The sequence below is a fragment of the Dipteris shenzhenensis genome, chromosome 25 (assembly GCF_047967505.1).
Source record: "Dipteris shenzhenensis isolate YYH24624 ecotype China chromosome 25, Dip_SZ_1.0, whole genome shotgun sequence".
Classification (NCBI taxonomy): Eukaryota; Viridiplantae; Streptophyta; class Polypodiopsida; order Gleicheniales; family Dipteridaceae; genus Dipteris; species Dipteris shenzhenensis.
In genome coordinates, this window is record NC_141620.1 from 51,696,085 (window position 1) to 51,719,406 (window position 23,322).

A 23,322-nucleotide genomic window follows, 5' to 3' on the forward strand; every position below is an offset into this window, starting at 1 on the left:
TGAAGGTAGGGGATCCCATGATGTAATCAACAACACTGGAGCCCCCCCCATGTGGAAAGCACGTGAAACCACCTGAGGCGGGCCATCTGTCAAGACCATTATAGATAATGAGATCATGCATCCTGCCGAGGTCTAATAGGGCCTGCCCATAAGATGTGAATGGACCTCGTCTGTCAGTCGAAACCCGTAGCATACCTGCCTCCTCAAGGTCAATGTCTGGCAGTAGAGTGAAATCATCCTTGAAGTCGAGGAATGGTACCTGATGGGTGCCTATCCTTGCGTTGAAGTCCCCCATTAGGAGGACTTCTCTACGGCTAGAGAAGTCAACGATGGACTAATAAAGAGCAGCAAATGGAGATGTCTCATCCTCACCCAGGATATCTCTGGCAAAATGGGAGGTCTCAAGGGAGAAGTAGCGAACTGCAACAAACAAATCCCAACTGTGTGTGTGCCGAAACCGGATCCAAAGAAACCTGGAATGTGCATCTCTCTGCTCTACTAAAATGGTCCCCAAAAGTGTGGATCTGAAAAGGACTGCAAGTCCACGTGAACCTCGAACTCCCCCCTATATCTCTCGTCTCATCTCTGTAGGTAGACTCCATGTATATCTGCTGACTACTGGAAGTAGGCGCTCTGGACTCTGATGTGTCTCTGTATAAAAGACTATGTCGTGACCTGTATAGGATTCCGAGAAGTTCCCTAGTTTTGATTATAAGGTACCATTATAGTCCAAATGGTGCAGGATTGGGTTCTCGGATATCTGAGTCTCATAGACCCCGCTTCCCTATGTAGGGGAGAGGGTAGGTGCCCTACGGGGGCCTGTAAGAAGTTGTCCCTCTCGTACCACTGCCCACTTTCCCTCCTTCGGGACCTGATCTCGCTGCTGTAGCAAAGAGCGTCTCTCCTCAACCTGTAGAGGGGTGAGGTCCTCATCCATGGAGATCGCTAGCTGATCTCGAAGGACTGCCCTGCGTCGTAGAGCTGAAAGTCGTGCCTGAGTGTCATGGAACCGTAAGATCAGGGGTTGGTCTTGGTTGGGGTGTCTCCCCACCCGCCATGCCCTCTCTATCCTGTGCTCAGCCACACCTAGAGTAGCGGCCACGAAAGCAGTCGCATCTGCCATTGGTGTAGCCTCAGTGCGTGGGATCCCGCGTACTCTGATGTTGAGAGCCTTTCTGGCTCTCTGCTGCTGCTCCATGAGGATAGCCGAAACGGTTACCCTTGTGGGTTCCCGTTTGGCCACGTCACCCCATCTGGATGTCTCCTCAATAGCGGATTGCATGCTCGCAATTTGTGCCTTGACAACAGGGGTACGCCCCGGGACTGTGTGTGTGGCTGTAACCTCCTCTCGGAGCTGTAGGATATCCTGTATGAGTCCCTGAATGAGACCAGCCTGCTCCCCAATGGCTTGATCTTGCTCCTGTATGATGTGGCTCCGCTCACGGTTAAAGCGGACCTGCTCCCGTGCGAAGTGTGTCAGCTCCATCTCGCGCTCACGGAAACTAAGATCATAACCTTGGTTTTGCCCAGGTTACCTTCAAATCATGAGACTCACAAAAGGACTGGAGTGTGTCAAGGTGTCTCTGGAGCCCCTCTGCTGAGGAAGACAAGAGAGCCACGTCATCTGCATAAAGCAATATCCGGATCAGCGTGCCTGTAAGAGAGCAACCTTACCCCCCCTGTGTCTACATTATTGTCTCAAGCTCGTCAATGTATAGGCCAAACAAGGTAGGTGATAATGGACACCCTTGTTTGACCCCAATAGTGCTCATGATCTCGTCTGTCCACCCAGACCCTTGTTTGACCCCGATAGTGCTCATGATCTCGTCTGTCCACCCAGATCCTGCTCGGACTCTGCTTGAAACTCTCTCATAAGATAAAGAGCAGCAAATGGGGATGTCTCATCCTCCCCTTGAATATCTCTGGCAAAGTGGGAGGTCTCAGGAGGGAAGTAGCAAACAACAATAAACAAATCCCGACTGTCAATGTGCCGAATCCGGATCCAAAGAAACCTGGAATGTGCATCTCTCTGCTCCACTGAGATGGCCCCCAAAAGTGTGGATCTGTAAAGGACTGCAACTCCTCTTGGCTCTCGAACCCCTCCTGTATCCCTCGTCTCATCTCTGTAGGCAGACTCCCATGTATATCCGTTGACTACTGGTAGTGGGCGCTCTAGACTCTGATGTGTCTCTGTATAAAAGACTATGTTGTGACATGTATAGGATTCCAAGAAATTCCTTGGTTCTGCTCTACGCTGCCCACTCCATCGCTACTCTTGCTCTATGCTGCCCACTCCATCGCTGCCCCTTGTAGCCTTTGAACTGCTCTACGCTAAGCCTACGCCTACGCTAAGCCTATGCCCTACAGCTCTCTAGCTCTGCGCTAAGCCTACGCTCTACGCTAAGCCTATGCCTACGCTCTATGCTACACCTACGCCTACGCCTACGCTCTACGCTCTATACTAAGCCTACGCCCTACGCCCCCTACGCTCTACGCCTACGCTCTACGCTCAACTCTACGCTGAGCCTCTACGCTCCCTACTCTTAGCCTACGCTCAGCCTCCCCTACGCTCTACGCCTCCCCTCCCTATGCTCAACTTCCCCTCCCTACGCCCCTTGCGCTCAGCCTACCCCTCCGCTCTGCTTAGCCTACCCCGCCCCGTTCAGCCTCCTCTCCTACGTTCTCTCTCCGCCAAGCCTACCTAGCCATCCCCTCCCTACGCTCAGCCTACCTAACCACTCCCCTCTCTGTTCCTCCCGCTCCCGCTTCAGCCCCTCGCTGCTCGTCACCTTAGCCCCCTTAAAATAATAATAATAATAATAAGCCCAAAAAAAACAAAAAAGAATCTCCTCACCACCTTAGCCTCTCCTTCTCCACCTCCTGGCTGCCTCTCCACCTTAGGCTTCCACCCCGCCGCGCCACCACCTCGCATTGGGCGTGCCTCCAATCATGGGGGGGGAGCCGGTGCTCCCGCTCCTGGTCGGACACTAAGACCTACCTTTTAAAAAAAAAAGTCCCAAGAGAAATGGGGGACAAAGCCAGGAAAGACGACAAAAAAAAAAAAAAAAGCAAACGACACAACTGAAATTGGAGGATGTAAACACACGTTGCAACCGAAGTGGACTCGGGGTAGACAACTGTGGCGAGGGAGAGAAGGAGCACACCGACACACACGCAGGATAAACACAAGAGTGTGGGGATAAAACATATGTGTGTACCTCCCCTAGCACACAGTCAACCTTTTATATGAAAGGATAAGGTTACAACACTAAGGACACCGTACTTAGTGTACTTAACAAATAAAAGTACTAACTGTACTTAAGTGTACTAACTGTACTTGGGTGGCCATAGTGCCTTTACCCCAACAACCTCCCACTTAAAGGCAATATGCCCTCAAGTAAAAATAAATGAGGCTCAACCTATACCCATCAACTGTCGGCAATGTGCTAACCGCTCTGCAGGCAAGCCTTTTGTCAACAGATCTGCTGGATTATCATCTGTGTGAATCTTGACAAGCTGAATCAGCTTATCATCTATTACCTCCCTGATGAAGTGATACTTCACATCAATGTGCTTTGTCTTTGTATGAAAGACAGGATTGTGTGCCAACTGAATAGCACTCTGACTGTCACAATGCAACAATGGAATATCACCTGTAATGCCCAAGTCTCCCACTAGCCGAGATAACCATAAGGCCTCCTTGCATGCCTCTGTGGCTGCAATATATTCAGCTTCCGTGGTAGACAAGGCTATGCACTGCTGCATCCTTGACATCCATGACACTACACCTCCAGTGAATGTATAAACATAACCGGTAGTAGACTTCCGGTTATCGGGATGACCAGCAAAATCTGAATCCACATAACCATGCACCTTTGCATCTCGCTTGCCAAAGCATATGCACAACTCCTGTGTGCCCTTCAAGTATCTCATGATACCTTTCACTGCATTCCAATGCTTCTTGCCTGGATTTGCCATATACCTGCTAACCACTCCCACTGCAAACACAATATCAGGTATGGTAGCAACCATGGCATACATGAGACTGCCACAAGCTGAAGCATACGGAATCTTGGCCATTTCAGCCCTATCAGCATCTGAGTGTGGGCTGTCCATTGCACTGAGTTTCACATATGGAGGCAATGGAGAACTAAGGGTCTTCCCCCCCTCCATATGAAACCTGTGCAATACTTTGCCAATATATTCGGTCTGAGACAAATACAACAAACGCTGTCCCCTGTCTCTCCGTATCCGCATTCCCAGTATGTGATTTGCATGACCAAGGTCCTTCATATCAAAGGCCTCATGCAATCTTTTCTTAAGGTCATCAAGCTCCTTACGAGCTTTACCAGCAATAAGCATGTCATCCACATATAAAATGAGAATGATTAGGCTGCCATTTGCAGCCCTTTTGGTATATAAGCAGTGATCGTCATCACTTCTCCTGAAACCTTGGGACTTCATGAAGGTATCAAATTTCTTATACCATTCCCTTGGTGCCTGTTTCAGCCCGTAAAGGCTCTTTTTAAGCTTGCATACAAGTGACTCCTTGCCTTTGACTGCAAATCCTTCTGGCTGCTGCATGTAGATCTCCTCATGAAGATCACCGTGAAGAAAGGCTGTCTTCACATCCATTTGGCATAATTCCAAATTCTCACATGCAACCAAAGCAAGTACAATCCTGAGTGTGGTCATCTTAACCACTGGAGAAAAGATCTCATCAAAATCGACACCATACTCCTGCTTAAAGCCCTTGGCAACCAACTTGGCTTTATACCTTGGCTTAGCTCCAAGTGTGACTTTCAATCTATACACCCACTTGCATGGCAGTACTTTCATGCCCTTAGGCAACTGCACCAATTCCCAAGTACCATTTTTATGGAGACTATCCATTTCAGACTTCATGGCTAGTTCCCATAACCTTTTATCATGCATTTGCACGGCTTCCTTGTAACAGGAAGGTTCTCCACAATCTGTAAGCATAATAAAATCTGCCCCTGGAACAAATCTGTCTGGCGGTTTCATTTGTCGAGTGGACCTTCGGACCCATTGGTCTTGTTGTCCAACTTGCTGCTCACCTAAAACAGGTGGCTGTTCCAGTAGATCAGGCTGCGGAATTATGCCTGGGATGTCTTCCAAAGGTGGCATGTCCCGTAGTACATCTTCCGCCACTGCGGGCTGTCCATTTGGACCTGCTGCAGCATCATGCATTGGCTGATTACGCTGCTGTAGTGGCTGATTCGCAGCCTGCCTGAATTGTACAGGATGTCCCGAGTCATCAATGTCAACCTCTGAAGCATCAGAAGGCTTATTTGCTGCCTTAAACATACATGACTCATCAAATAAGACATCATTGCTGCGTATTAGCTTCTTATTCACAGGATCCCATAGGCGGTAACCCATCTCACCACTGTCACCATATCCAAGAAAAATGCAGTTAAGAGACTTAGGATCAAGCTTGCTGTGATCTTCTCTGCGTATATGCATGTACGTAGTGCAGCCAAAGACCCTCAAGTGCTTATAGGAAGGAGGTTTTCCTGTCCAAAGCTCCTCTGGCACTCTGCCATCTAGTCTTTTATTTGGTGACCTATTGATGAGGTGTACTGCTGTTTTTACAGCTTCAGCCCAAAATCCATGAGGTAAAGCAGCATGTGACATCATAGAGCGGGACTTTTCCTGTATGGTTCTATTCATACGCTCTGCAGTGCCATTTTGCGCTGGACTGTAAGGAGCAGTGAGTTCTCTTTTAATACCTCTAGCATCACAAAATGCATTGAATGCATTAGACATATACTCCCCACCGTTATCTGACCGCAAAGCCTTCAGTGTTCTGCCTGTTTGGTTCTCAACCATAGCAAGCCATTTCTGGAACACTGGAAAGACATCACTCTTCAATCGAAGAGGATACACCCACACCTTCCTTGTGGAATCATCTATAAATGTGACAAAGTACCGTGCACCTCCAAGTGAAGGACTAGGCATCTCACACACGTTTGTATGCACAAGCTCAAGTTGAGCATCTTTATGTCCTAATCTCCTTTTATGAGGACACTGTAACTGTCTACCATATATGCAGTGCTCACAAAACTTTAAATCAGAAAATTTAAGAGACGGTAAGTAGCCAAGGCGAGCCAATTGCTCCATTCCACTTATGCTCATATGTCCCATCCGGCTATGCCACATAGAAATATTGGGCAGCTCGGTGGCATGAATATCAGCATGATTACATACTTTAGCATGAAGAGTATACATTGTGTCAACCTTAGAGCCTCTGGCAACAACCAGGGCACCTTTGGTGAGCTTCCGGAAACCATGACCAAAGCTGGTCACAAAACCTTCGTCATCCAACATGCCAGTAGAAATCAGATTTTTCTTGACTTCGGGTACATGCCTAACATTGTGAAGCATAAGCTGAGTACCATCAGCAAATACAAGCCTGACATCTCCAACACCGACAATACTGCATGCATGATTATCCCCTAGAAAAACGACTCCATTACTGCCTGCTGCATACCTTACAAACAATTCTTTGTAAGGTGTAACATGGAATGAGGCACCTGAGTCAATGATCCAAGAGTGCATGTCTGCAAAATCTCCTGCATGGAGAGAATGAGCATCCAAAGTAGAGAGAAATAGAACCTCTCCCTCACTGTCATGACCGTGTGTAGAATGAAGCTCTTCAATCTTCACACTGCTCTTGCCATTGCTTACTGGTACAATTGCTTTTGCATCTGACGCATCAGTGTTTTTGGCTTTGTCTCTCTTATCATTTTTCAGTTTAAAGCACTGCTTTTTGGTATGTCCCTTTTTGCCACAGTAGTAGCACTCAACATCTTTGTTGGAGCGGGACTTGCTCCTCCCTTTTCCCCTTTCCTGAGATTTGCCTCTTTGCTGACTTCTCCCCCTTGCATTTAAGGCATTGTTAGGCTTTACTGCATCTTGAGCTTTCAGCTTCTGCTCTTCTTGCAAAATCAGCCCTGTGATATCTGAAAAACTTATGAAAGTGTTTGCATTTGTTACTTTCAGGAAGAGAGATCAAGAGTGCCATACCCTTGGTTTCCTCATCCACCACATACTTTTGATTTGCAAGTTGAGTGACAATTGAATTAAACTCATTGAGATGTGCATCCATGGAGGTCCCTTCTTTCATCTTCAGATTGAAGAACTTGCGCAACCAATATATCTTTGTGGCTACACTTTGCTGCTCATATGTGTCCTGTAGCTTTTTCCACACACCCCAGGCTGTTTTTTCACCATCCACATTCCAAACAACACTCTCATGGAGTGACAATTCAATTATGGACTTTGCTGACAGATCAGCTAGTGCCCAAGCATCATCAGTTGTGCCAGTGGGCTTCACACCTTTGTGTATAATAGGAGCATGAAACTGCCTGAGAATTAGCACATTCAGGACCATCTTTTTCCACATTGGGTAGTTAGCAGCACCCTGCAACTTTTGAATATTGAGAAGAGAAGATTCCGAGGATGAAGCCATTACAATCAGCAAGAAATATAACCCACACTTGGGTGCCTGACTCCCTGCAAACCAAGTGCACACAGGCACTTGTACTGTGCTCAAAAAATTAAATTCCTGCAACGGAAAAACAGGACCTGCACCTGCAATTTTTCTCCCACTTAATCAGAGAATTCTGACTGTTTACTGCTTGCTGCAGATTCAGAACAGCAGAACTGTATGCATCAATAAATGCTCTGTTGTACAATCCAGCAGTACCCTGATTTTCAACAGCATCTGCCCTGCTATTACAGTAAAAAACCGCAGTAGTTTGTGCACTCTGTACTTCAGTAAATTGACTGTTTTCAGTCCAGTAGTTGACACAAAACAGTACCTGACTGTACTTTTTAGTACAGAATCAGAAATTGACTGTTTAACTGCTCAAAACTGTCAACATCAAGCTTCCAGTTGCCCCTAAAACTGTGTAACACTGTGTAGAACAAGAATTAGGCAAAAGCCCCTTGTCTGAAAGCAAAATTCTGAGAATTTAGTGCATGTACCGCTTCACTGATCACTGTAAGGCATTCAGTTGCTTCCCCACCACTGATATGCATTCCAATTGCAAAATCCCCAATTTATCTTGCACAATCAGTGCTCAATTCTACAATGTAGTACTTAGTGTACTATTTGCATCTTCCATTTTCCCGTAAGTCACAAAATGCATCCAAATCCTGCAAGAATCAACTCCAAACAGGAGGATAAATGCAAACACATGCGTATACAAGCCAATGCTTGGCTGTGGCTACAAAAGCCCCTTGATTCTGCAGTTCAATGTTGAGATTTTCTCTCACACAGTAGGCATAAACAGTAGATCTACGTACTGAGAGTGCATTTGACCAACAATGCTCACGATGAGCACAGAAATTGCGCCTGTACACAAATCTCTTGAAACGACAATGATATCAACGCCCAAATGGGCAAAGGCGGGGGCTACTACAAGTTGAAAAACCTCACGCCTGAGGTGCGATGTGGGAGGGCGACTGAACTGGGACAGAAAAGAACTGAAGGCTGAAGAAACCAAAAAGCAGAAGCGGATGAAGCGGGCTGCTCTACGATGTGTTGCGCATCGTGATCGTCTCTGAGCTCTCCGGCGATGGCGATGGTGAGTACAAGCACTTGTGGCCACTTGTGGCGCTGGTGGCGGAGTTGCTGGCGCCGCCTGGCTGGCGGCGCTGGTGGCGCCGCTTTTGGCTTGGCTGCTGGCTTGGCTGCTGGCGTCGCCGGTGGCCTTGGCTGTTGGCGTCGCCGGTGGCCTTGGCTGCTGGCGACGGATAGCCTCGACGGCTGATAGCGCTGGCAGCACTAGCAGCTGCTGGCGCTGCTGGAGCAGCTTGCTGCTGCTCCTGGCGTGATGCAGTAGCGAATGCTGCTGCTGCTTCTCCTTCTCCTTCTCCTTCTCTGTGTGCTACTGCTGGCACTGTTGCTGGAAGGACGGGAGAAGAAGGTAGGCAGGCTCTGATACCACTTATGGCGAGGGAGAGAAGGAGCACACCGACACACACGCAGGATAAACACAAGAGTGTGGGGATAAAACATATGTGTGTACCTCCCCTAGCACACAGTCAACCTTTTATATGAAAGGATAAGGTTACAACACTAAGTACACCGTACTTAGTGTACTTAACAAAAAGTACTAACTGTACTTAAGTGTACTAACTGCACTTGGGTGGCCATAGTGCCTTTACCCCAACAACAACAAGGCAAAGGTAGGACCCGCCTCAGCTTCTTCAGCCTCTATCTCTACCTCGACCTCAGCTCCTGCTACAGTTTCAGTTCCAGCCTCAGCTCCCTCTATCTCCATCTCTACTTCGACTTGAGCCCCCGCTTCAGGCTTAGCTCCAGTTCCAGTCTTAGCTCCCTCTACATCTACGATTAGTGACATACTCATGCCCATGGCACCGGTTGTTCCCTTCCCCTCCTCTCTTGTTACAGCTCTTGCACCGCTTATGACCCCGACTTCGGAGGTGTCATACATTGATCCGCATTACGCTTCACTCTCCCCTCTCTCTCTCAGTCAGCCCCATGCTCCCACACCTCGTTGGGACTGCCTTATCCATTCCACTGTCATCTCCGCTCCTCACCCAGTCACTGTCCAGTTTTCGGACTCAGTCCCACACTTTCATGCCATAGTCATCACAGTTTCAGCATGGACATGGGTGGGCTGATACACTAGAGGCCCATGAGACCTTGCTCATGGAGATACATAGTTTCCGTGAGCGTGAGATGGAGTTGACTTGCTTCGCATGGGAGCAGGTCCGCTTCAGCCAGGAGCAGAGCCGCATCATACAGGAGCAGGCTAGGGTCATTTGGGAGCAGGCGGGTCTTATTGAGGGACTTAGACAAGATATCATGCAGTTCCGACAGGAGGTCACAACCATACACACTGTACCCCGGTGGTCGAGGCACATATAGCGAGCATGCAATCTGCTATTGAGGAGACTTCCAGATGGGTTGATGTGGCCAAACGGGAACCCGCAAGGGTAACCGTTTCGGCTACCCTCATGGAGCAGCAATAGAGAGCCAGTAAGGCTCTCAACATCAGAGTACACGGGATCCCTCACACTGAGGCTACACCGATGGTAGATGCGATTGTGTTCGTGGCTGCTACCTTGGGTGTGGCTGGGCACAGGATAGAAGAAGAAGAAGTAGAGTCTATTAACGTCCTGGGGGGGCCAAAAACGACCCATGGGACCCGTCTCAATATAATGTAAAATAGAGTCTCCTCAAGGAGAGGGGTCAGGAGTCTATGAGTTCTTGATGCCAGGTAAAAAGACGAGTGATAAAAGATCCCAATGCTGTAGGAGAGGTAGTAGAGAGAATTGATGTCAGTTGAGTGGAGTCCTCCAGTATCTGCTGGTAGTCCTTCCTGATATGTGCATATCGGGGGCACTGTAGAGCCACATGTGCCTCTGTCTCAACTGTTTGCATGTCACAAAGGGTACAAACTCTAGCATGTCTGGGCTGATGCATCCAAGCTCCCTTCTCAATTGCAAATGTATGAGATCTGGTACGAAACCTGGCTATGTTTCTGCGATATAGAAGGGGGATAGGTGTGCTAATATAAGGCTGAGCATGAGTCTCTATGGACATGTATGTAGACCAACATGTGGGATTTATGTTATCTTGGTAATATTCCAGCTTTACCCTCTTTTCACTTGTCAGCCAGTGAGTTTGCAAAGTGCACAGTAAAGACAGTTGAAACTCTTGCATGGTGACCTTTTCAGGCGGCATGGTCAAATATGCTTCCACTTTCCATTTGCTGAACCATTTTCTTATGTCGGTTGCCCATCCTGTACAGATGATCTTACTTTTGTGGTTCTTTTGAAGCTTTGTGCTGGCATTCCATGCTTTATGAGGCAACCTATCAGGTTGCATTTGCTGCACCTCTATTAGGTATTGCATAACTTTGATGAGTGCATGAAATTAAATCGGCCTCCTTCCCGTTTCCAACAGAAGTACCGAGTATGGAGTAGTGGGTTTGACACCAAGGTGTTGCTGTAAGAAATCCTTTTGCATTTTCTCAATATCATTTCATGTAGAGGCTGAAATACTGCCTCCCCATACTTCCACTCCATATAATACTGTCTGTACTACATATGCATCAAACAATACATTTCGAATTTTTTAGTTCCTGGTGTCAGTGTGCGTACAGTCATTCTCAAACTGGTAGTACTTCCCCCAGCCAGTGTCCATCCTTCTGTGTATACATTGCCACCATCTGTGATCTGCTGGGATATCAACCCCTAAGTATTTGAAGGTGCTGACATACTCAATAATCTGCCCATCAAAGGTGATATGAGGGGGATGTTTTGGCTGATTGCAACAGACTGCCATCATCTTTGTTTTTCCGACATTCACTTGCAGCCCACTTTCCCTACAGAAAGTATTGAGCACTTGTAAAAGTTTGTGCATAGAGTCCAGATCATATGCAAAAAGAAGATAGAGAGGGCATGGCGGGCGGGGAGAGATCCCAACCGAGAGCAACCCTTGATCATACGGTTCCATGACACTCAGGCACGACTTTCAGCTCTACGATGCAGGTTAGTCCTTTGAGATCAGCCAGCGATCTCTATGGATGAGGACCTCACACCTCTACAGGTTGAGGAGAGGCGCTCTTTGCTGCAGCAGCGGGATCAGGCTCGGAAGGAGGGGAAGTGGGCAGTGGTACAAGAGGGACGACTTCTTACAGGCCCCCTTAGGGCACCTGCCCCCTCCCCTACATGGGGAAGCGGGGTCTATGAGACTTAGATATCCAAGACCCTGTCCTGCGCCATTTGGAACTGTAATGGTACCTTATGGTCAGAACCTTATGGTCAGAACCAGGGAACTTCTCGGAATCCTATACAGGCCACAACATAGTCTTTTATACAGAGACACATTAGAGTCCAAAGCGCCCTCTTCCAATAGTCAGTGGATATACATGGGAGTCTGCCTACAGAGATGAGACGAGGGGTACAGGAGGAGTTCGAGGTTCAGGTGGAGTTGCAGTCCTTTTCAGGCCCATACTTCTGGGGACCATTTCAGTAGAGTAGAGAGATACACATTCTAGATTTCTTCGGATCCGGATCCGGATCCGACACATGGACAGCCGAGATCTATTTGTCGCAGTTTGCTACTTCCCCCTTGAGACCTCCCACTTTTCCAGAGATATCCGAGGTGATGATTAGACATCCCCATTTGCTGCTCTTTATCAGTCCATCGTTGACTTCTCTAGCCGCGGAGAAGTCCTCCTAGCGGGGGACTTCAATGCGAGGACAAGGGCCGGTCAGGTACCACTTCTTGACTTCAGAGATGATTCCACTCTACTGCCAGATATTGACCTTGAGGAGGTAGGTATGCTACGGGTTTCGGCTGACAGCCGAGGTCCATTCTCATCCTATGGGCAGACCCTATTAGACCCCGGTAGGATACATGATCTCATTACCTATAATGGTCTTGACAGATGGCCCGCCTCAGGTGGTTTCACATGCTTTCCACATGGGGGGGGCTCCAGTGTGGTTGATTACATCATGGGATCCCTTGTCTTCACATCTCGCATTACTGACTTCACTGTAGCACCTCGCCCCCCAGGGGCTGATCATACATACCTTTTCTTTAGCACCTCCACCCCCCTTCGCATAGCACCTTCCACCCCACTCAGTTCTTACTCCACCTACCACGATATACGCTTTGATCGGGATCACTCACCTTCTTACTCTGGCCGTCTATACATACTTCTCCCTTATATTGACTTCATACCACTTTTAGAGGATCGTGCTGCCCTTGTCACCCGCTCACTACACGAGGCTGCCATTCACGCTTTCCCCCACACCACCCGCTCCACCTGCCCACCACCCCTTGGAACCGTATCTTGTAATAGTTGGTACAATGATGAATGTGAGGCTTTACACCGTCAACTTAGATTCGAAACCAAAAACAGTCTTTTGAGCGCACCAAATACGCTACGCGAATACGGTAGACTGGTATGGAGGAAGAAACTAGACTTGGTTCGTCGAAACGAGGAGGAGCTACTAAACATTTTGTTTAGTAGCAACTCTAAGGACTTCTGGCGGAGATTTCTAGAAGGACGGTCCCCTCCGCCACTCACTGACACTCAGATTTGGTTTGATTATGCACGCACACTTTATGACATCCCAAATCAGCCAGTTCCTAATCTCTCACACATGCCTCGCCCCACATCGTGCACCCTCTTCACTAGAGGAGGGGTAAAGGATGCCGTAATGAAACTTCATAATGGCCGAGCGAAGGATCATGAGGGGTTATGCACTGACTTCATCGCATATGGGATTAACCTCCTAGCCCCGATCTTAGCAAAGCTTTTTAATGAAATTGTTTGTTTGGGGTTTCCACACTTGGACCATTAACACTATCTCACCCATCCACAAGGCAGGGGATCCCATGAGCCTGGAGAACTACAGGACCATTATGATTGGACATGTCATGTCCAAGATTTATGCATCAGTACTTGACTCCGAGGTTAGCAGACTTGCAGAGTGTCGAGGACTTAGAGCAGCAGGACAGGCCTGATTCCGGCGTGATCATGGAACCATGGACCACATTCTCACGCTCAGATATATCATCGAAGAGGCGAGGTCACGGAAGCAGAGGGTTTATTGTTGCTTTGTGGATTTTCGCAAGGCATTTGACACGGTTTCGAGAGCCCGCCTCATACGGCGCCTACAGGACTTGGGTTATGAAAAGGAGATCATTTGGGCTGTCATGGCACTTTACGAGAGAGTTTCAGGCAGAGTTCGGACAGGATCCGGGTGGACAGACGAGGTCATGAGCACCATCGGGGTCAAACAAGGGTGTCTTTTGTCGCCTATCTTGTTTGGCCTGTACATTGACGAGCTTGAGAGAGTGATGCAGACGCAGGGGGGTGTAGGTTGCTCTCTTGCAGGCACGCTGATCCAGATATTGCTCTACGTAGATGACGTGGCTCTCTTGTCTTCCTCAGCAGAGGGGCTCTAGAGACACCTTGACGCACTACAATCCTTTTGTGAGTCGCATGATTTGAAGGTCAACCTAGGTAAAACCAAGGTCATGATCTTCAATACATCTCGAGCCATCATGCGTCAGGAGCAGTTCACATTTGAGGAGTCATCTGTTGAGATAGTTTCATCATACACTTATCTTGGGGTTATCTTCTCTGGACACAGCTTCACTATGAGACCCACGATGCAGGCACGCTTGAGCAGAGGGTATGCTTCACTGGCCAGACTAGAGAGGCAGTGCTTCCGCTCGCACTTTCAGGATCCACGCACCAAGGGGTTGCTTTTTGACTCCTTGGTTCGCCCAGCGGGGATGTACGGAAATCCTTGTTAAGGAACTAGACTTGTCGGATGGGCATAGCAGGCTACCATGGATAGCTCTATCCTCTTCTATGGCACTTGCAGCAGGAGGAAACCAGAGGTGCTGGTATGCACATACAGAGAGATGGTTTGAGCGACTGGGGCTCCACATGGATAGATTACCTCCCTTTTAGTACAGCATGGATGCTCCGTTTTCTCCCCTCCTATCACACGAGGTAGCCAAAACAGTTACCCTTGCTGCTGCAGGAGGGTAGCCAAAACAGTTACCCTTGGCATAATATTGCATGCTCACAATCTGTGCCTCCACAACTAGGGTGCTCCTTGGTGGGACTGTGCGTATAGCAGTGATCTCCTATCGGAGCTGCGAGATCTCCTGTCTGAGCCCCCTTAGCCTTATAGGCCGTGTAGAACTTCCTGACATTCACATCCTTGTGTAGTTGTCTCTTGAGCTGTTCTTCACATGGACTTTGTTGAGCAGCTCCAGAAGTCCTCTCCTCTCTGTGGACTTCAGGGCTTCCATGGATGCACTACACCTCCACCCACTCCACCGCTTGCCCCTGAAGCTAGATACCATTGTCGAAGGGGTCCCTGACATATAGAAAATAAGTGTTGATGCCACTGGGAACTATGTACGGAGGGCATAGTCGAGGCAAGGACCACTGGAGAAGACCCTATTGGTGTAGAATTCATTAATTGATATAAATGGAGATGGAGAGTACATGGAGGATGCTGAGTCATTGAGGTGCAAAAGCAATCAGAAAAGACAGAGATGGGGAAGATGCCTTGTATGATGGGTAAGCATTCAAATAAAACAAGGTGGTGTAAAAGATACAAAAGATGAGAGACATGGATGGTGCAAAAGGTATGCCCAGTGTTGAGTCAGGTGCTGAGGTTGTTTCCAACCCGACAAAGGGCTGCTGATAAAGACATCAGCTTCCCTTCTAGAGGAGTTCAGCTAGATATTGTGGATGGCTAGAATAAGTTTTTTTTTTTTGGGTTTATGTATCTTTTTAGAATATTATTTTGCTTGTATGCGTTTTAATAAGAAAAAATGCACCTAACAATCCATATAAACTTGACTTTCAACATTCAACCCTCGGAATTCCTAAAATAAAAACAGTCATGCCCTGCTTTTGTTGAGCTCTCCTCTTGATACCATGAAATAAAAATAAAGTCTATTTTGAAATACTTATCTGACCACATGGAAAAGTTGACCATGCAGTAAATTGTTGTGTTATGGAGCACTTGGCTATCGTGTAGGGGGTGGGGTGGCTTGATGGCTACCGAATTCCTAAGAATTTTATTTGAGTGTTTAGACTGAATCAAAGGTGCAAGCAACCAATCCTTGTACAAGTGATGATAACATGCACTCTCCTGGAAATGCAGATGTCTGGATCTTCAGCCCTTCCCAAAGCACTTATGCATGAATGGGAGATAGCAACAGGCCAAAGATTATTAGAAAGATATGGTATGACTGAGGTGAGGCATGTTAAACTCGAAAAACAGATTCTTGCTTTTTGTAAGGGTGAAGAATATACCTTCTTCTATTTAAAGGTACTAGAAACTCAATGTGAACTCAGAGGTTTAGGGGTATTAAATTCTTTGTGTGTCTGCATTTGCAGTTTATCATGGCACTTTCAAATCCCATGACGGGGGAGCGAAAAGCAGGGACTGTAGGAAAGCCTCTTCCTGGTGTGCAGGTATTTTCTTTTCGTTTATTAAGGCTCCTTTGTAAGATTAGACTTTAAAACATTATAAGAAGCTTGATTCTTTTATTTCAATGTGAGGGAGCGCATGATGTGCTTGAGCAGGCATACTGAGGCACTATTTGGTTAAAAAAGTACATATTTCTTTGGAGATAAATGTGTGGGCAAAAGCAGAATTCCTGATCCTGCCTAAGATAGATTTGGTCTGATTGCTAAATATCTATTTCATGTCATGTTCATGCAAATGGAAAGTGGCCTTGCTAAGTATTTAGGAAACTTGGTGATCTCAGCCTTCCCAACCTCACCTTAGCATGAGCATCTGACCCACATGAATGAAAGGGATCAATGCTGTATCAAAATGAGCCTTGTTTTTGTCCTATGCATGATCAAATCAACATCCAATCCACATATATTTTTATTCAGGGTTTTAACAACCAAGGTCAGCTCCGCCAGTCACTTTTATATCCAGAAATTCCTTCTGCACAATTTTCCATTGTTGTACTTTGACCCTAACATCTCAGATGACCACATCATGATTCAGCATTCAGATGGCTCTCTCTTTCGACAGAGAATCGAGATTGCAGGTAGACAGGATCAGTGCAAGATTTGCAGGACCCTTGGGCACTTTGCTAGAGATTGCCCAAGGAAGAGAAAAAGACCCAAGAGATCTTCTGGTGCGGCTCCTTCACGTACTACCCCGTCTGCACCTCCCCTGCGGCCTGTACCACGCACTCCAGGACTACCAGGAGCAGCAGGGCGCCCTGCTTCGCGCACCCCAAGACCACCAGGGGCAGTAGGGCGCCCAAAGCCTGCAGCACTCCTAATACCACGTTGGACCCTCTACTCCACTATGTCCCGGGAATGACTCAAATGCAAAAATCTGTGAGATGTCGCTATGCACGATCTGCTCTGTCTCCTGTGGCACTGTCACCTCCTATTGTTAGATCTACCGCAATAAGGTTTCTCAGTGTTGCCACATCTCCATCAAATAGAGGCCAATGCAAAATTGGTCATGAAAGTGGATCAACCGAGAGAGTGGTCCAAAGCCGTGCCCCTCCTAAAAGAGACAACGTTACCGTCCTTGGATGTCATCGTAGATTGGGCAAGTACATAGGAAGTGCTTCTTTGTCTCCACCTCTGCTAGTGTGCATAACTTGTAGATCTGCTGCTCTCTAGGCGTGCCTATGAGCTCCCTACCTAAATCCTCAGTTGGTGGGATGAGACCTCGATTTGTCCGATGGTGCCAATCCTGAATGTGTGTGAGGCTTCTCTGTCCTCGAGATAATGGGGTCTAATACTCTTAGGAAGTGGTCATGGTAGAACTGGATCTTGTTGGAGTGAACTCCTAGTTCCCGCCGCAAGTTTGTGATATATAGAGCTGGAGTAGATCCACCTGTATGATATGGTCGATCTCATCGTGGGAGATTTGGAGGAACGGGACATCCAAGCTGTATTGGAAGTGGTCATGGTAGAACTGGATCTTGGTGAGGAACTCCTGGTTCCACCTGCAAGTCTGTGATGTATAGAGCTGGAGTAGATCCACCTGTATGATACGGTTGATCTCATCTTGTCGGATCTATGGGACAGGGCATCCGAGCTGTACTAGAAGGGAGGGAGGTAGTCCATCTGAATACCTTGACTGACAAACCCTCTAGGTATGCATATGTACAAAGCCATGCTTACCTCTCTCTTGGCTAGTTGTCTGGTACTTTAGTTCCAACCCAATAGTCTCCAGCTAGGCAAGGCCCAAACCTTGTGAAGGTATGCCATCATCTTGAGATGACATGAATATGGGGTGGTGTCATAGCGAACTCTGCTTGTACAATTTGATTAGGAACCGAAGGCTTACTCCAAATCATCCTGGATTCCATAATCACCTATAGTCTCTTGAATCTTGCCAATCTGTCGCCGATAGGTCACCCCTCCAAAAGGTGCTACATACATGGGTGTTGTCCTCACACATGTATCACATAGCCATCCCTTTGTCGGAGGGTTTGGAAGTGTGCCTCACAACACTGATGCTCTAGTCGAGCTAGAGCTCCATGTCCTCGTTAAGTCGTGCCCTCACTGCATGAGTCATCGTGAAAATTGGCCTCTTGAAGATGCCCCTAGATAGGAGTATGATTGCACGATCTCAACTGGCTCCCGCGGCGTAAGTGAAGCTGTGTCGATGAGTATTGCCCTCGAGGTGTTGAAGGTCATGACCTTGGTCTTGCCAAGGTTGATTGTCAGGTCTTTCTCCCTGAAAAACACCTCTAGGGCCTCTAGGTGTCTCTGTAGGCCTGCTATTGAAGACGATATGAGGATTATGTCATCTGCGTACAACAATATCTATATCATGATATCAGCAAGCAAGGATCCCTCCCCTCCTAGGCAATCAATGAAAGTCGTAATCTTTGGGCGGACCTCCTCTTTCTTCATTACTTTTTGGGACATGATTGGAGGCCCATTACTCCAATGGGCATTGCGTATAAGATCTTGGCAAAGGCAATTAGCTGTGGCTACCACAACTCAACCTTCCAGATTTATTTGTGATATGAAAAATGGTTTATATTGCCAGCCGGAGAATTTTTTCTAACAGTTTTTCCTTTTAGGACATTTGCCCTTGTGTAGGGCAAGAATAGCAGTCCTAAATTTTAGATTTGTGAAGGATGCATCTAGTAAAACACTCATATCTGGTTTCCCTAATTCTGAAATAACCTGTCAAACCCTTTGCTTGGCATCATCTTTAGTAGGAGTGTCGAAGTCTACAATGAGAAGGGAGGCATAAGATTCTGAAGCAATATGCATGAGGGCATTATGATCTGGTTTTAAACCCCGTCTAAGTCAACCAGCTAAGAAACACTTTGTCTTTCCTATCTTTGGCCAAGAGTGGAGAAAAATGGTTCATTGTCTCCCCCTCCCATCCAAATCCAAAAGACTCCTAGCGTGAATGTCATATCAGCTCTCTAATCTCTAAGTACTTGTAATTGAGCCCTTGCTGTAGCAGCGAGGCACTTCTGAATCCAACTATCTGAAGTCTACGTCTGCTTTTCCCTAAGCAGGTCTCTAAAGAGAGTTTAGGCCTCCTTCCCTTCCATCTTCTTTATCTGAGGGTAACTCCACCATGTTGAAGTCACCCCCAATAATCCAAGAATCTGCAATGGCAGCCCAAAATAATAGTTCCTTCAAAACAACACATGTTCCCCTTTTTTGATGGGGGCATAAAGGTTGAGAAAACCGACCTTAGATCCACCAATTAAAAGTAAAATCCACTACGCTCTTGAGGGAGTAATGATACCATGTCCAACAATTAGGGAGAAAAGAATCTGCAATTGAAATACAGGTTGCTCCCCTAATGCCAAAACATGAGACCAGAAAGTATGATCTTAAAGCAATTACCAGACTTTTTGTAGTCTCCACCATCCCAACTTGTATTCCTAGATGAAGAGAATGTCAATGTAACCCTGAGTAACACCTTGATGATGAAACTGATACGAATCAGCTGCCTTTCTCATAGATTTGGTTGGAAACCACAAGATACCTTTCATAGCAAGTAGGACGAATGCTCAATAGAGTCTGGACCACCAGGGATAGGGCAGAGATCTAAGATTTCCTCAGTCTGGACCACATATAAACAATGTGCTGCACTGTTCAGTCCATGAGGTGCAATTGTTGTCATGTGATTTTTATAAAGGTTGTACAAAGCTAATTAAATGAATGCATATATGTTTCAGTTTCTGTGCTTTTGGATGCAGACGCAATTGTGAAGTTTTACAATGTCCATGCCATATCTGAAGTTGTTTCTGTCATATTGGTGATGTGTGAGTTGTTTCTGTCATATTTGATTTGGTGCAGGCAAAAATTGTCAAAGAAGATGGAAATGCAAAGGGATCTGGTGAACTTTGGGTGAAAAGCCCTTCCCTTTTCAAGGAGTACTGGCATCAGCCTCAGGTGAGAATTTACTTTCACATGGGACAGACTAAGGCCTCGTGCTGTTTAAGGAATGATGGTGTCAGCCTCCAGTACTTCTCTTTGTATTACCACGTTGAAAGTCTAAGTGGATGAGAGACGAAGATTGCTAAGGAATACAGCCTAAGTATAAATTGCTCTATAGGTATTGTAGGTTCTGAATGTATATATCAGAAATGGCCATGACAGGTTGCAAAAAGCATTGTATATACATTTGTAGTACTCAGTTCTCTCAGACCTCGTGACATGAGAAATGGATCCATCTTATCTCCATTTTCCAGATTCATATTCTACAACTCTTCTTAGAATATCTCAAGACTTGCCTGTGCCATAAGACTGTTAGGTGGCGACGAGAGAGAAGTAATACATAATCATGTAAATACATAACTCTAGCTGACATATTATAGTGCTCCCAGGAAATGGCCCAGTAGTATAAAAGTTTGGATAGATTTGAATGTTAAGTGCTCAATGTTCCTTTTTTGGCTTTCTATAGATCACAGAGGAATCATTTGGAGAAGGTGGCTACTTCAAAACTGGCGATTATGCAACAATTGATGATGATGGATATTTCATCATTCTCGGCAGTAAGCAGTTTTACATTCTGCTTTAATTTATTTTTTAAAAATATTTGAAGATACTTTCCTTTTGAAAGGAATCTTTTTGCAAGAGTTGACATGGCCATCACACTTATAAAAGTAATGAGTAGAAAATTGTAGTTTAGTTAGTAAGTGTGGAGAAAAGGCTCTTGTAGCTGCAGAGAATTCGTCATGCTGTTGTAGGAAGAAGTAATTGGCTGAAATGCATATTCTTGAGCTGAATCATGCTCTCTTTCCCTGCTCAACCTAAACCCCTTCACCCCCTTTCCTCAGTTAATCTTTTTATCCCTGTTGCCCATGTTCCTGTGTCCCACCTCTCACCTGCTCATTTTCTCTGACTGTTTTATCATCTAGGCTTGGCCCTAGATCTGCTACCTGCTGCCACAGGATGTCTACCGGTAATAAAAACTGCGAGTCTGAGTAAAGCAGCAATCCAAGGACACTGGATGGGCTGGTACCTCGAGCTTGGGGAAGGGCAAATTGACTGCCTCAACGTGTCCCCTGCTTTGCACGTGTGACTGACAATCAAGCTGGCTGCATTACGACCTGCTCAGGGGAAGGAAGGACTGCATGCCTGACCAAAAGTTGGCTGCACAGGGACCGCGGGCTTGGAGGTAGGGGCCTCCTGCACTTCATCCTTGGAGGATTTGTCCTTACCTGAAGCTGCATACATTTATCTTCAAGCTTCTCATTTCTGCAAGTCCGTGTACATTCCTATGCATGTATGTGAGCTCGAGTCTTTGGAGAAGATCAGTCATGTTGTCCTATGCTTCTACTATCATTTGAGTGATTTCTCACATGGTATCAGAGCCACATGAGCCAGTCGCGAAACCAGGGTAAAGGCATGTGTAACATGATACACTGCCAACCTCACACCATCAAAAATAACCTGAAAGCCACATGTAGCAATGGCTGAAATAGAAATGAGGTTCTTCCGAATGCCTGGAACATAAAGCACATGGTCTAGAGTGACAATACCACCAGAGACAAAAGTAAGAGCAACTTGCCCAATACCTTTCACGGTATATGATGCATTATTGGCACATGTGACACTGCCCCCCTTAGATGTAAGCTCCAATGAGCTGAATAACTTCCTACAGGTGTCAGGAAGTGATGTGCTTGCTAGCACTACTATCAAAGAACCAGGCATCACAAACATCTGAAACTGCCATACAAGCATCATGAACATCAGGATTATACTGACATGTAACCAAGAAAGCCCAATGGTGGTCTTGTGTGAAATGAGTGGACTCATATTGATCTTTTGCACTAGAAGAACTAGATACTGCAAGACCAGACTCTTTCTTTTTCTTTTCAAATGCTATGTGCTTCCTGCATTCAGAAATATCATGCACAGGTTTCCTGCAATAATTACATCTCTTCTTCTTTTTGTTAGCCCCTGAAGAAGAGGCACAATGTGAATGATCAGCATGGGAATGAGAGGGCTTTCCAGCTGAAACCTTGCCTTTACCTTTTTGTTTGTGATGGGCAGCAAATGCTTGATCACTAGCCATAGTAGCATTGCGATTCATACGACTTTGCTCCTTCTGAAGAAGAAGAGCAACAAGCTGGTCAAATGAGAAATGATTGGCATCACCCCCTGCAACCAACCTCATTGTAGTAGCAAAGCCTTGACATGAATCAGGCTACCCATCAAGGGTATTAGAAACTAGCTGAGAATCAGGCATAATCTCATCAATGTTGGCCAACTGCTCTTTCAAATCCTTCACATTAGTAAGATAGGCATCCATGTTACCACTCTCATCAAGCGTTAAATCTTTCAACTGCCTGTGGAGATAGGTAACCCTCGCCTCATTCCACACGTGATACAAAGATGCAAGCTGATCCCATGCTTGCTTAGTTGTCTTGCAAGCACAGTTAGGGGAAATGGAAACGGGGAATGGAAACAGAAACGAAAACGAAAACGTTTCGAGATTTCTGGGAGGGCTGAAACGGGGAAATGCCACGTCAGCAAGGGAGGTTTAGAAAAGGGAGTTTTGAGATGAGAACACACACATTTAGAATGCTACAGCCTACAGCCTACCTGTAACTTAAAATATAGTGCGTAATACTTACCACCTGGCACAATGTCACTTAGAAAGTTAGAAGTTAGAAGTTAGAACTTAGAACAAGTTACAAATTATAACTTAGAACTTGGAGCTTAGAAGTTAACTTAGCAGTGAGCAATACATATTACAAATATAAATGACAAATGTGAAATCAATGAGAAAAGCTGAAGATTGACAAGTTACAAAATGCCAAAGGCAATATAATATATGATTCATATATGTATTATGTCTCATTGTCAAGAGTCAAGACTCAAGACTCAAGAGTCAAAAGTACAAAATTCAGATTCCCAAAAGCCTAGGCTCTAAGCCTTAAGGCCAACTGCTACATCACTGATGATATGATCAAAATCTATAATGTAGATTCTAGAATCTAGATAGCTCAGCTGCTCAAGAGTCCTCCTCCTCCTCCTCCTCCTCCTCCTCCTCCTTCTCCTCCATTGCCATCTCCTCATCGTCGTCGTCATCGTCCTCCCCCTCCTCATCATCATCAGTGAGGGTGTCATCAGGCTTATGAAAACCAATGAACTTGTCATGAGTGTACTCCTGTCTCATCCTGTTAAGCAAACGCAAGTTTGCATTAACAAAGACAAGATCGTTCGCCTTGTGTGCTTTGAGACGGTTCCTCTTCTTTGTATGGATGTGGGCAAAGCTGCTCCACATGCGCTCACAAGAGGA

At 46.3% G+C, this 23,322-nt stretch overlaps 1 protein-coding gene across 1 annotated transcript in view; it reads left to right on the forward strand.

Moving 5' to 3' along the window:
* The window catches only part of LOC147886035 (malonate--CoA ligase-like), a 100,512-nt gene that overhangs the window by 26,710 nt on the left and 50,480 nt on the right, over positions 1–23,322 (forward strand). The window contains exons 9-12 of the mRNA XM_087396482.1: positions 15,712–15,804; positions 15,948–16,025; positions 19,869–19,964; positions 20,476–20,566. Of these exons, the coding sequence (XP_087252608.1) occupies positions 15,712–15,804; positions 15,948–16,025; positions 19,869–19,964; positions 20,476–20,566 (358 nt within the window). The remainder of the gene's footprint in view (positions 1–15,711; positions 15,805–15,947; positions 16,026–19,868; positions 19,965–20,475; positions 20,567–23,322) is intronic.